Raw genomic sequence first — 14,473 nt, 5'->3', positions numbered from 1 at the left:
AGTGTCAATTTAAAAATAGATCGTTCTGATTGACCCAAGATGCTTTTTTCCCTTGGGGCATCTCACTACCAGAGGAGTCAGAATCCCACAAGAGTGAACTCTCTGATTGGCTGTCGGCAACATGACCATCACAGGACTTGTGGACTTCGTCCCCAGTCCTGAAGTTGTTAAAAGAAATAAGTATATGGTGGCAGGGTAGGGAAACAATGGTCCCCTAGGCCCCACGGGGGACCGAGAGAGACGCCCCCTCTCCTGAGGGCCAAAAAGACAAAAAATGAGAAAATTGAAGTAATCTCGCAAGACTCTTGCGGGATCAAAAAAACAAATCGCCACTGTGCCACACTTACTCCTTATAAGCTCTGGCCAGCTTACCCTCAGAACCAAAATATATTGTTATGGAGAAGGGGCCATGCAGCCTCCTCCCTGAGCTATTAGAGGCCCCAGGGAGCCTAAACCTGGGGCCAATTCCTTTAAGGGAGGGGGTCATGTAGCCCACTTCCCTGAGCCTTTAATGGCCCAGAGACCGCATATATGTGTGTATATATACCACTGGGTAGTTAAGTTAGGGTCATGTTTCCAGAGGAAAACATTTTTTTCCTAATAAATTTGGCTTATTTTCATGACTCTTCACAGAACTTTCCAAACAGAAATGTTCTTCCACCTTATCTCCTTCCTGGAAAGTTTTGGGTGATCCATCGAGCAGGGGGGCTAGAAAAAGAGAGGGTGGTTTTGTTAGAATAAAAATGTATTTGCTCTGTGGTTACATATTATTCTGCAGAAGTTAGCATTCGCTGCATCATTTTATGTTTGGCCGCCATTTTGGTCCATGAGTGAAGCTAATATCTCTCTGCCTCTGCGAGAAGCAGCTCTGGAAATGTTCCTTTCCCTAAGGTTGGACCTTGCTGTACTAATGCTGTACTAATGAATACACTGTTCTTATTAGTGCATACCTTTCCCACTTGATAGAGGTCTGCTACCACTAGTCTAGGAATGGGCGCAGGCAGAACGACCTTTGCATAGAGATAGTGAGTGCCCGGTCTCTGGATTGAAACTTATCCTTCTGTGCCTCCTTTGTGTAGCTGCCTCCATCTAGAAATTTCCAGTCTGTGCGTGCCTTCTTTGGTTCTGAATCGTACATAATGTATCACCATGTTTTCTGATGTCAGTCCTCTCTGCTGCACCCCTACGCGACTGGGCAGATGGGGCTTCGCTCAAGTGTATCTGAATAGACATATACTTGGTTTGTACTCTCTACTGTCAGACTGACTCTTCATTTGTATAGAAAGGTTGGTGGTGGTCGCGAGTGACCCGGGTGGCCCTAATCGGGTCACTTCCTTCACCTTTTTCCATAGGAAAATTAGACACAGCTACAGCCGAAACGCCTGAACGGAATAGCACTATATTGGGCAGAAAGCTAGATCTTGGTTTAGAAAGCAAGCTTTTGTGATTTGGTGGAAATCCATTTAGTAGTTTTTGAGAAAGTAATGCTCAAGGATCCCCAGCAGAACCGCAAGCTCAACCACACGTTGTGATTGGCTGGTCGCAACCTGAAAGAAAAGCTGCAACCCCCATCTTAGGACTCGTGGACTTGTTCTTAGTCCTACAAAATACTACATAAGGGGTTCATAGTTGGGGCACCTTGACCTCTTGGGATTTGCGGAATGAGATAAAAGAAGGAGCCCTCTGGGGTCAAATGGAAAAAAAATTATGGGGGTTCCGCGATTCCACCGATATGCCCAGCTCAGCATCCCTGGGGCTCCACGGTGAATCCATGGATCCGGAGCAAATCCCCTGGGGTATTGCTCTGAGTGTCGCAGTGGATAGGCAGATCCCCAGAACCTCCCAAAAATACTAAGAAGTGATGTGCCTGCTGGGGGTTTAACACACTGCCTTGTTTTCATCTCCCTTGTTAGTTTTGCATTAAACTAGCCAGCCTAAGAATGCAGTAGCTTGGTTTCAGCATGCCATGTTTTGTGCAAATCTGTTCAAGTGAAATAAAGTTAAGGGGTGAAAAAGTGTAAAAAATCCATCAGGAGACATGCATGTCCAGGATTGAAGAAGCTCCCTGGTACCAGTACACAACTCATGGCACAAGTATATATTACATAAGGCATATATTCATGAGGTCGCGAGGCAAATCAAACAACATCAGATGCATCATCCATGCCCGGTATAACCAGTATATAGTCTTTAAAAGGCCCCATATGTGCCTTGTGGGCCACTGAGATTTCATTTTATAGTAATTGGATGCATTGAAAGAGATATACTTTTGAGCTGTATTCATCTGTTCAGTCTCCCACTGGCTTATTTTTTTTAATGTGGCAGATCACATAAACCAATAGAAATGTAACAAGCCTTAAGTATTTTCCAAAAACTTTAAACCATTGACATCTGAGAGGGAGTTTGTTCCACATGATGGTTTTTGCATCTGAAAGAATGCTCTCTTGCACTAGATTGATGCACCAACGTTATTTTTCTTAATTTGTGAAACTGTTTCTGAATCACAACAGAGACTGAGGGGTACATTTACAAACAGTTTATGGGGTGTTTGTTTTCACAAAAGTGATGCAAACCAGTGCAAAATGTTTTTATTATTTACTTTCCAGCGCAATAGCACTACTTTGCGTTACTTAGCGTCAAGGTTGCGTTACATTGGTGCATGGGCCTTCCAATGCAACCACCCATGCTTTTTGATGCAAAACCCCTAATGTAGATTTACAAATATTTTGCGCTGGATTAGCCTCGCAAAAGTGATGCTAACCAGCACAAAATGTTTTTCCTAATTTACTTTCCAGTGCAAAACCTGTTTTGCACTGGAAAATACCCTGAAAGTTAGGCATAACAGCGCAAAAAATAGCTTTGTATTACTTAGCACCAAAGGGGCGTTACATGGGTGTTCCCATAAAACCACCCATGCTTTTTTACGCAAAACCCTATTTACAAGCACTAGTAGACATGGTTTAGTTCTAAAACTTAACACCATTTGAAAGTAGATGTTAAAATGAGAAATGTTTTTATTTCTGTTATGTTATGTTATGTTAATTGATTTATTAAGCACGTCTGTTACCCGTGGGTGTCCTGGCGCTATCTGCTATCCTGAAAGTGGGAGAGATTGAGATTGAGATTCCTTTCCGACTTTGCCTGCGTGCTGCACTGCGCAACACACATACAAAGTAGGAAAAGTTTTAAAGTGTCTCTAGGCATAGTTTTTTAGACTGGAAGGGTACCCTTCCAGTACAAAACCTGTAATAGACTCAGGCACACACCTTTACACTGTGGCACAAAGGTGTGTGCCTGGCTCATGGCAGCTAAAATCAGTGCCAGCGCTGGGGAGAGGGAAGGAGAGATCCATATCTTGGTGGCACTGTCTTTCTCCCTCCCTGTCGCACAACGCAGCACAGCATGTTTGGCTAGTAGACTGTGTTCCAAGACTGTTCCAGCCCCTATCCACTAACAATATAATGCTATTTAAACGAGGCATTAAAAGGAGAAATACTTTCATATCTCCTTTCTTTTATGGCTTTGCATGTTTGTTGCACTGTACAGCACACATACAAGGTAGGAAGGGGTTTCAAACTGGTCTAGGTGTTGTATTTTGTATTGAAAGGGATCCTTTCCAGTACAAACCTATGCTAGACTCATGCACACACCAAAGTATGTGGCACTCAGCATCAAAATTCTGCACCGGCACCAGGGAGAGGCGAGTGCTGGATCTCTGTAAACATGGCACTCTCCTGCTCTCCTCCGCTCGCACAACGCAGTGCAGCATTTTTGGCTGGTGCGCTGCGTTGCGTGACACTTTTGTAAATCTGGCCCAGAGTGTGCAGCCCATAGGGAAGTATGGTCCTCTGTGGTGTGTGGTTATTTCCTGTCAAGCATCAACAGACAGCTTTTGATGGAAGGGTTTCAGGGAACATGTCCTGGGAGGGCGTATTTGTGCACCTGGAAGAAGTAGACAGGTTTGGATTGTTGTGCAGTGTGTTGTGGATGCCAGCTGGACAAAAAATGTTGATCAGTTGCATGGCAATATATGCCATTTTTATGTCCGGATAAAGCTGGATTTAGGGGAGTGAGGGAATTTGTGACAATGATTCTAATAGGGGAACACAAATACCATGTTGTGGAAACAGATGAGGGAGAGATAAATTAAATAGGCATGGTGTGCCAGCGCGCATTGCCACTATTGTAGTTGGAAACCATTCACTTGGCTGTCGGTTGTCTGGCCCTCTCTCAGCCAGAGCGGTTTTAAACAACAACAGCTGTTTGAAGCAACTTTGATGCTTGTTATGGTTTTGGAAGAGGAGGGCTGTTTTGTGAAGCTGTCTATTGGCAATATTTAATTTCTGTAAGGCAAGTGTTGCTTATGCTGTGCTTCCTGCTTGTGTCTAACGAGAATAATTAAGCATCCTTCTAGTTCCTTGGTCATACTGATTCTCCAACATCCGACTGTGGTTTTGTTCACTGTTGTTTTCATGGCCTGTGTCTGATTCTCTCTATCATCTACTCCTGTTGTGTTGAAGAGCCATTTGTTAGCTTTTTGTACACAGTATTTGTTTTCTCGTTCCTGAGGGCAGCCGCGGCCCATACAGGTAAGAACAGTGGGGCGGTGGTGTAAGGCACGGAGGGGGGGGGGGGGGGGTCGACAGATCACAATGAGGGGAAATTATTTATTTAATTTTTCCTGGCGGTCGTATGTCGGATCCACCCCTAACCCAGACCCACCGCCCCAAAGCTCTTACCTGCACGGGCCGCTCCTGCCTGAGGGACTCTGATTTTGGAGAACCTGAAGCCTGTTATTCTACCTGTTCTCTAGGATCATTTATGGGGTTCCCTTTCCTGGTGGTTTCTCCTCTTATGGAGGACCTCTCCACCACACCCACTTGAGTACAATGTAGGTCATTTTCAGCATTGTCTGCATTTGCCAATAGCTTCCTGCCCTTCTATACTCTCCACTTCAACACAATATAAAGAAAGGCTAAAAATGTCAATTTTCCGTCTTCCAGAAAGTTTCTGGGACCATTTTCAAAATTTAGGAGGGATTAATTTAAAGTATGATGGATTATCAGAAGAGGGAATTTTTTTATATATATGCACTTGACTGACTAGCCCATGGTATAGGTTTTTAATAGTATATCGTGTCATCATTGATTGACTCAACCTTAGTTTTACTAACATTTATGGAACATCAAGCTTCAATATGTATTACGAAAACAGTACACATAAAAGTCACATTTTACTAACTTTTTGCAGAAACAGCTAAGTAAAATTCCGAAGCTCCTTTTCCAGCAGCATGGCATTCATGGGTGCCACCTTCAGAAGGTTAGAGCTCTAGTTCTTCATGAGGACACTGTATCCTTTTGTATGGGGTGTGCAAGCAAGACCTGGGTTGCAGCTCTGAAGAGGAATACTTTAGCTGTAGACTAGGATTCTCCCTGGTACATTTTGACCAGCAACAAGCCAATCTATGTTTAGCAGTATTGCACTGTGCAACTGTTTATATCTAATATGTTTTGTTTGCTGAGATATAATTAGGTAAATTCTGGATCTTGGGTGGAGGGCAAGTCGGGCAAGTATTGTAATTTGTATGGACGAACTGGAGGATGTCAAATCAAATTTAGGGATGGTCGAAACACGTGTAATTCAGTGTAGAGTAATCATTACCTATGAATTCAGCAGGATTCTGCATAATTACACTAGAAGAGCAATTATGCAATCTAGCACAATTTCTTAGCAAAGAAATGCCCCCTTGCATCCAAAATAGGTGTAAAAATGCATTTTACACTAACAAATAGTGCTAAACGCAACGGAACATGAATAGAAAGCATGAGCAGCGGCTCACACTCGCTGAATGTGCTCTTGGGGAGGATACTCCCCCAACTTACTCCTGTCAAATAGCATCATTTAATGCTATTATCTTAGTGCAAAATGCACACAGGAATCCAAAATAGATGCTAAATGTGGCAGTACATGAATAGAGGGCATGAGCAGCTGCTCGCGCTTGCTTGATGTGCTCTCACTGTAGGATTTTTCCCCAAAATACTGCTAATTACGTGAGCAGTAGTGGGCGTGTCATTATCAGTAATTCAGCATCAAAGAGTGATGTGGAATTACTGAAATTACTCTGATTACTCCAGCATAAATGAAGTTCCATTTGTCTGGTGAAATGCACACAATCCTTTTTACACAGTGTTTGTGTTTTGGGGTTTCTGCCTTAAGAGTGCACAGTGTGAAGACATAAATTGACCTTGGTCTTCTCATTCTGGATGCTATTCGAGAGATGCTCTGGCCCTCCTTATTGAGAGAACTGAGTCATCAGATTTGTGGTTGTTTGTGGTACCCTCTTATTCCAGCCAATAGCTGTGTTACCGGTGCTTCTGTTGAATACTCCTCTCTGGTCACCTCTACTGTCTGGTAGCTGACAGCAGTTCCTCTGGTTGCAGAGTTGTTTGGTGCAGTTGTGTGTCCTTGCTTCCTATTGTCGGGGAAGTTAATTCTTTTAATGTATTTTAACAAATAGATCATTGGACTCAGAGCCACTTGGATTGAGACTTGACTGGGTTCATTGCTTTGGCGGTCTAGCTTCTCCTTTCCTCTGGGGCTTCCAGGTTTAGTGCAATTTAGATAATCAAACTGGAATAGATGTAAAATTTCCATGTGCATAAGGAACATTTGTTTCCTATTTTCCCAGACCGAAACCCTGGTTGGGGTTTTGATTTCAGAAATCCAAAAATGCCAACCAGTCTGCCACGACATGGAAGCCTAGTTGGAACTTACATTTTCAGCCATCTTGTTGAGATCACTTTGGCAAAAATTCCCCATAAGGAAGCCCTGAATTTGGCAGACTGGTCGCTGCAGGGTGGCTGAGGTGGGACCTCCATATCTCCAGTTGCTTAGGGTCGCTCGACAAAGCCTCCTGCATGTACTTGCTGACCAAGAGCGTGAGGGATGAAGGCAGGAGATAAAGTTCTCTCACCTCAGGTCCATAAGAGGTATTCTTAAGTTATTACATACTCCTTTAATGGAGCCACTAGAGAACCATATACGGCCAGTGTGTCTCTGTGCAGATACTGAATGTGGACTGAATGTGGACCCTGTAGAACCGTCATTATTAGCCTGCTTTTGGAACAATGTCCGCTATTTCCTCACTCGTGAATGATGGTCTGGTTGTGTACTAATGCAAAGCATCCGTCAAATCACTTTTTTCTGAGGTGCAAGCTTCAGTAACATGACTTTTGAGGACAGAGATCCCTTCTCACTGCTCCGCTGAAGAGTCAAGGTTCTCTTTTGAATATGCATCTTCATATGGGCAAGTACAGATGTTTTACTATAGGACCAGCCTTCTGCCAGAAGTACAGATTCAATACCCGGGCCTGCGGGTATTTGTTTGCGTGACAGATGTATTCAGCTGCATTTACAGACACTATCATTTAGTTTATTATACAATAGCACGTTTAAGCTCTATGATCTTTGATACTCAGTGTATGTTTTGACTAGGATGATTCACTGTTGGGTTCCAGTACACCTTCTTTCATTGTGTCAAAAATCTCCATAAGATGTTCATTCATTTCCCCTAAAGTGTATACTCTTTTCAAGTTGGTAGTAATGTGGAAGCACTGGTAGGTCATATAGTCTACTTGAGAAAGCGAAGTAAGTCATTCCAAGGTACAAATAGGGATATGTATCTTCTTTGTGTCAGAGTTTTGTTCATGTATGTACTGTGGTGGTCTTCTCAGCTTGTTTGTTGTCTTCACTGTGTTTGCACTTTTCTGCTTTCTGTTATCAGCTCATTGGACATGTAGTGTGCACCTTTTCATTTACTAGAGCTCTTTGCATAGGATTCTGGCACTCTACTTTGTGAGCAAGAAGCTGCTGATGGTTGTTCATCCACATCTCACCTATAAATATTTGAAACTAAGCACATTGTACTCTTGTATCTTGCTAACATGATCATCTTCTGTTCTGTACCAGCCCCTGAACTTTGAGGCAAAGAAAGTGCACACAGTGGTGGTCGAAGCACTGAACAAGTTTGTGGACCCGAGGTTTGTGGATCTTGGCACCTTTCGGGATCAGACGATTGTTATGGTGAGCGTGACCGATGTGGATGAACCGCCCGAATTTCAGGCTCCAGGTGAAGTCATGGAGGTTCAAGAAGATGCCCGGGTGGGAACTGTGGTTGGAGTCATCACTGCTTTGGATCCAGATGCTGCAAACAAACCAGTGCGGTAAGACACCTTTTCTTGCCTTTTGTTGTTTGTCTTTACTCCTTTCATAAGATTATCTTCCTCTGACCTACAACATTTTGGTCTAATGACAATAAAGTAAATATATTCTGTAAAGCAATGATGAATGGTGCCACAAACAGCAGCACAATTGTATTTGAAGAAGGGAGAAAGTGCAAACACCAGTATTGACTTAACCATGCTCTAGATTCTACATCAATCAATCAGTATTCTTATAAAGCATGACTACTCACCCATGAGGGTCTCAAGGCACTGGGGGGAGCGGTGCAGGGTCTGCAGTTCAGGCAACGAGCCAGGTCTTGAAGTCCTTACTGAATTGTGGCAGAGATGGTGATTGCCTGAGGTGCAGAGGCAGCAAGTTCCAGGTCTTTGCAGCGAGGTAGGAGAAGGCGCAGTGAGGTAGGCCACACCTGCTATCTCGCATCTGTCCATGCTTGATTCTGTGTAACCTCTCTCACTGTACTCATAGACCTACTACCACACCTTCTGATGCATAAAACCGCCATCAAATGTGTTCACAAAATATGCAATTCTATTCTAACACTATTGTATGCATGCTTTGCCCTGACTAATTCTCTCTGGATCAAGGGTAAAGTTTAAAGCCTGAAATACACAACAAAGTGCATATGGACTCAGGTACTTTATCACTTTTCACGCATGTCTTACTCTCTCATCCCTCACCTCCACACACATAGATGTTTGCAAATTTATGAAGACACCTACATTCATTGCACATATTTACCCAAGTGCATGCTGTCTCTTCTGATTTCATACACACGCGTTGTCACACTATGTGGATGACAGATCATATCTTGTAAAGGGGACATGTCATCTGACTGTCACATATAAGTTCAAAGTACCTGCATTGATCATGCTACACCACTGACTGTACAGAAGCAGCTTCCTTACCACACTTACTACTACATGAACCCTCATGAGGGTAAGATTAGCCAGAAGGGGTTGCTGCTAGTTTTCTTTTCCGCAGCTTTAGCCTTGGGCAAACTCCCTTATGAACCTCGTTCTGTAGCCTAGGAATCATTCTTTAGGGAAAAGCTCAAGTCTTGGCTTTTAGTTCTGGCATCATTTATTCCAACTCTCATTACTTTCTAATGCTGGTATACTCTTCAGAGCACATGATGTGCTGTACAACTCACGCTCACTTATTCATTCATTCGCTCATTCATTCATTCATGCAGTATGTACCGTCCATCTCCTGGCATGTATTTTTCTCTCCTTACCTAACTATGGATTGTCACCCACCCCATCTTCCCTCCACACACATCAACCTCTGTTTCCCACTCCACTGTGTATGGTGTACTCTTATTTTCCCACTTCTCTTCCGACAGAGCACCCACACTTGTGTTCCTCATGTTTCATATGTACATCAATCCTACCTTTCCTCACTTCTTTATATACACAAGGTATCCTCCTTTATCTTTCTCCTCCCTCTATATAATATCTACTTCTTTCTTTTAGGTCTTAGGTTTGTGAGCGGTGCCCTACACTATTACAATGATACCTTGCAATACTAGGAGAAGAGCACAGACACAGCCCATGCCTGTACGTACAGCGGTGTGGCTAGAGCATTGGGTCAAACCTAGGAAGAGGAGGCCTGGTTTCCTGCCAGATTGTCATGATATCCAAGTAAAATAACATAACTAGAGAGGAGAGGAGTTGGCCTAACGGTAAGGGTGGTCAACCTCGAATCTGTGGAACCAAGTTTGAGTCTCTGCAATGACGCTGAACATCCTGTGATTCTGGGCAAATCACTTAATCTCTCCGTGCCTAATAAAAAATGAATGTGTCCTCATGTAACGCAACTGGTGCGCATGTAAAGCGCTCCGATACCTTCGGGTCAAGTTTGCGGTATATAAAACTCGGTAAAAAGAAAAAAAATATATGTCTAAATGAAACTCAATTATATAATCAATAGATATCCTTGAAATTTGGCCTGTATTGGTCCTCCTGGGCCAGTGTTGGGCGCCCCGAGCTGGAGGGAACCTGCCACATGCTCCTGAACTGTTATTGCTTGGCAGAAGTTGACAGATCACTGTGAGAAGAACTCTACTTTTCTTACACATTTAGGCATTGCACCCTTGAAACAGAATTGGTGATTTGTCCAGCGCTTGTTCTCTGGCCTAGATAGGAAAGCTGAAAACACACTTTTGGTTAACAATGTGGCATGAGCACCTTACTGGATTTGCAATTATAATTATTTCATGAGCACCTTGACCTGCCACTGAAAGAATTGAGGTCAAAATGGCCACATCTTCAAATAACTTTGCAAGAGCTGGCAATGATTTCTATTCAATGGTAGACACTGGTTTTTAGTCAGAGTAAGCGTAACTTGTCTAATTTGCTGTAATATAATTTTGTGAAATTACTTCAATATTTAGTGAAAATTAGGTGGAACTATGCGAGGAGTGTAACCCAGCACTGAGCACTATTTTCTTGGTACAAATGAACCCTTGCATCCAAAATGAACATGAGGCTGCGTTTTGCTCTTAGAAGATACTGCTAAATGTGGCAGAACATGTAAGCAGCAGACAGCAGCCGCTCGTGCTATGTTTCTGTGCTTTTGCAGTAGGCATTTTTGCCCCAAATTACCTGGAGCAGGCTTAATCATCTAGTGTTCATTAATTTCACTTCACAAGACTAACACAAAATTACCCAAATTACAATAATTACTCCGGCATAATTAAAAGTTTGCCCAGGTCTAACTTTTAGTTGTCCGTTCACTTAACCCCCTTTTCAAAGATCATTATTAATAGCCTATAAATAGAGTAAGATCTACTGAAAACATGGTTGTTCTAATTGGTTTGGGATTCACCAATACCATTAAAATGCACAATTTGTGAGTCCTTTTTCAAATATTGGCTTTGAGGATGGCTTGGCTCCCAAGACATGAAGTGTGAATCTCCCCCTCCCTACTTAAAGTGTTAGACCCCCCCCCCCAATGAAGTTCGGGTCCAGTTGTGTGTCTGATGAGAGGTGTGAAGGTGAAGAACTGAATTTCTGTCTGGGAATGTATGAAAATCCTCCAATAAAAGTGTATGGGGTCTCCTAGTGCCAGTCTCAGCATTTACTCCAATGATTTTCATGCTTCCATCTCTGCCATTGCCAGAAGCACCTTTATCCATAAAACAAGGGGGGCCCAGGGACTGCAGAGGACAGGAGTGCTGTGGCCATCTGTGGAGCAGGAAGGGGATTGTGTGCTACCTGGCAGTCTTGGGGGGTGGACAGACAACAGTCAGACCTTGATGAGCAAAAGGTTGCTTTATTTTAGGAGCAGTGTGAGCTCAAATTAACTGATCATTGGCAACTGCCCTAGTACAAGGGGCGGCTCCTCTGTTACGGCGGAGGAGGGCCGCCCCACTAGGTGGCAGCAGATTAAAACACCCGAAAAATAAAATAGTAAACCAATTTTATTATCATTTTATTTTTCTTCTTACCTGCAGGCTACCAGCGAGGCAATAGGGTGGAGTGGGGCCATGCAAAGCATGACAACAGTGGGGAGAAGGGGTGATGGACATGACGGTTTGGCTGGCCAACTTTGGCTGGACAAACCGTCATTCGCAGTTAGCATTTTTCCACCCTGCTATGTTGTACAGTTTGGTGGGGAAAAGCCACAGACTCTGAGGCTCTGTCTGAGTGGCAAACCAGGCCGCTCAGACTAATCCCAGCACTTCTCTCATGCTGGGAATACTATTCTCAGAATGAGAGAAGCACTGGGATTGGCATCTGGGAGCTTGCTCAGTGTGCACCACCCGACCCTGGAGTCGAGAATCGGGAGATGAGCAATGCAGCAACCGGTAATTAATGTTTTATTTATTTTATTTTTTGTTGTCTGTGCTTATTTTTGTATCCCCCGTCGCACCATTCAGATGGCGAGCAGCCATCACTGCTTAATACATAAATGTCCTTTTAACATACTAAAATCATCTCAAACTCCCATCGCTCTCCAAACAACTCCAACCACACCTGATGGCGCTAACACACCACTCCTTCACCATTTTCCCAATATCTTCAAACAATTCTTTTAAATTTTAACCTGATCTATTACCAGCTACCGCTCTCATCCCTATATACAAATTTTGACCCTCACTATCAACCTAAATATGCTAAGCTCGCCCTTTACCGCTTTCACCAACCTCAGAAATGCCACTTTCATGATCCGATATTGTCTTCCATCTGCCTCCTGCAAAGTATAACCCTATATAATAAATTCTGCGCATTGTCTCCCTTGACCAGTGGGCCTTGCTTCTCAGATGCCTTCTACGTATGACCCCCAGGCCTTTACCTGTGATATTTATGGCTACTTCCTACCACAAGGTCTGACAAACATTGAGACCTTAAGTGAGTGTGGCATGCAAGACATCCATATGTGTATGTATGCGTCTATGCCCGTTTGCCTCTTTATGCACCTCAGCTTACATGTTTGTTTACCTTTGAGGGTGACTTTGTTTGTTTATGCCAGGGCCTTTTTGTGTCTTTACTGAAGTAAGCACAGGATGTTGTCAATATATCCATGATTTCATGCGGATGTGAATCAGTGACAGTGTCTCTGTTTGCGCAAGTCAGTGGATTGGTCTCTGTTGGCTTGTGTGCAACTGTACCTCTTTCTATGTATTCCCAATCACTCTGTGCCAACACCCCTAGGTAGGACTTTGCAGTCGTTATGCACCATGGTTGGCTGTTTGTGTTTCAGCATGTACGTGTGTGCTTGTGTGCCCTTGTAGTTTTATGAATATGTGCAACCATGTTTTGTAGCTGTGTGTACTCCATTCAATTGGTTCATTGGTGTCTTTACATACACCTGTGTATGTCGGGAAACAACCTTTACAACGCAACTTTTACAACACACTACCATTACAACAAAACTTTTACAACGCAACATCCATTACAACGCATGCCATTACAACGCAACCATTACAACGCATGACACTGCAACGCAGACCACTACAACGCATGTCATTACAACGCAGTCATTACAACGCATACTATTACATCGCATAGCATTACAACACATAGTACCCTTACACTAACCAACACTTACCCTACTGTTGCACCTCCCTGGAGTTAGAATAGTAATTTTTACCCCTGCACTATCCAATACTTACCTTACATGCAATGTAATTTTATGCGTTCTAATGGTATGTGTTGTAAAGGTAGTATGCGATGTAATGGAATGCGTTGTAAAGGTAGTTTTTAAAAATTCTTTGTAATGGCATGCAGTGTAATGGAATGCGTTATAATGGATGTTGCATTGTAAAAAATGCGTTGTAAAGGTATGCTTTGTAAAAGTATGCGTTGTAACGTCATACATCCGTGTATGTCTATATCCAAAAATCATGTTTGTCTGTGCTTATGTGCATGTGTTTCTGGGTCTGTTGCTGTTGGTTTACGTACAGTAGACACCCTTCCCTCTATCAAACCACCTATGTTTGTTCCATGTTGCCTGTGCCCACCACATCAGTCTGTATGTGCCCTAGGTACCCATCTCTCCAGGCCACTTCTCCCCGTGACACCATTTACAGAGCATGACTCAACTGTGTCTACATTTTCCTTTCCCCTCTCCACATTGCCATGTCACCCACCCTTACCCCTGGCCAAGAAACACTGACCCTGCACTTTCCATGTCGGTTTGACCTCCATGCAAGTGGACCATCTACACCTACTTGGCCATGGGCCCATTTCTACTAGCCCATCTAACTCTGGAATCCATTCACTGTGTGTCCCCTGCACAGACTAACACATTACTTGTGCTGGAACATGAAGCACCGGAAGGTCATGCAGTGCTTAATTTGTGGAAAAAAAGAAGTGCTGGGGTCATTGTTAGGAGACAACAAATAATATTATCCCGAGCACTCTGTAGACCGTTTTAAACAGTTTTTAGTATCTAATGGTGGGTGCCCTTGTCGTCGCACGTAGCCTGAACGTGCCTTTATAAATCATGCAAATGTTGAGGTTAGTGACACTAGCCTCTAGACTGGGCTCTCCAATCACAACGAAAACAAAGTTTTCTCATTCAAGATCTTCAAAGTTTATTCAGTTCATAAGTCATTTAAATCCATTTGTTATGTGACGTTATGTTTTTTATTCTTGCCAACATAATGATTTTCTTATGTCGTGCTAGCAAATAATACATTCATCCACTTTATGAAAACACCCAATGCATTTCGGGTCAAACAACAGCCATGACCCTTCGTCAGGGGTCTGTGAAAAGGAAATCA

General features: G+C 43.2%; 1 protein-coding gene across 1 annotated transcript in view; it reads left to right on the top strand.

The window, feature by feature from the left end:
* Positions 1–14,473, top strand: part of CDH22 (cadherin 22) — a 1,063,019-nt gene that overhangs the window by 684,015 nt on the left and 364,531 nt on the right. The window contains exon 6 of the mRNA XM_086932547.1: positions 7,969–8,222. Within this exon, the coding sequence (XP_086788673.1) occupies positions 7,969–8,222 (254 nt within the window). The remainder of the gene's footprint in view (positions 1–7,968; positions 8,223–14,473) is intronic.

The sequence above is a fragment of the Lissotriton vulgaris genome, chromosome 7 (genome assembly GCF_964263255.1).
Source record: "Lissotriton vulgaris chromosome 7, aLisVul1.2, whole genome shotgun sequence".
Lineage (NCBI taxonomy): Eukaryota > Metazoa > Chordata > Amphibia > Caudata > Salamandridae > Lissotriton > Lissotriton vulgaris.
Note: the sequence above shows the minus strand (reverse complement) of the source record. Positions and strands in the feature narration are given on the sequence as shown.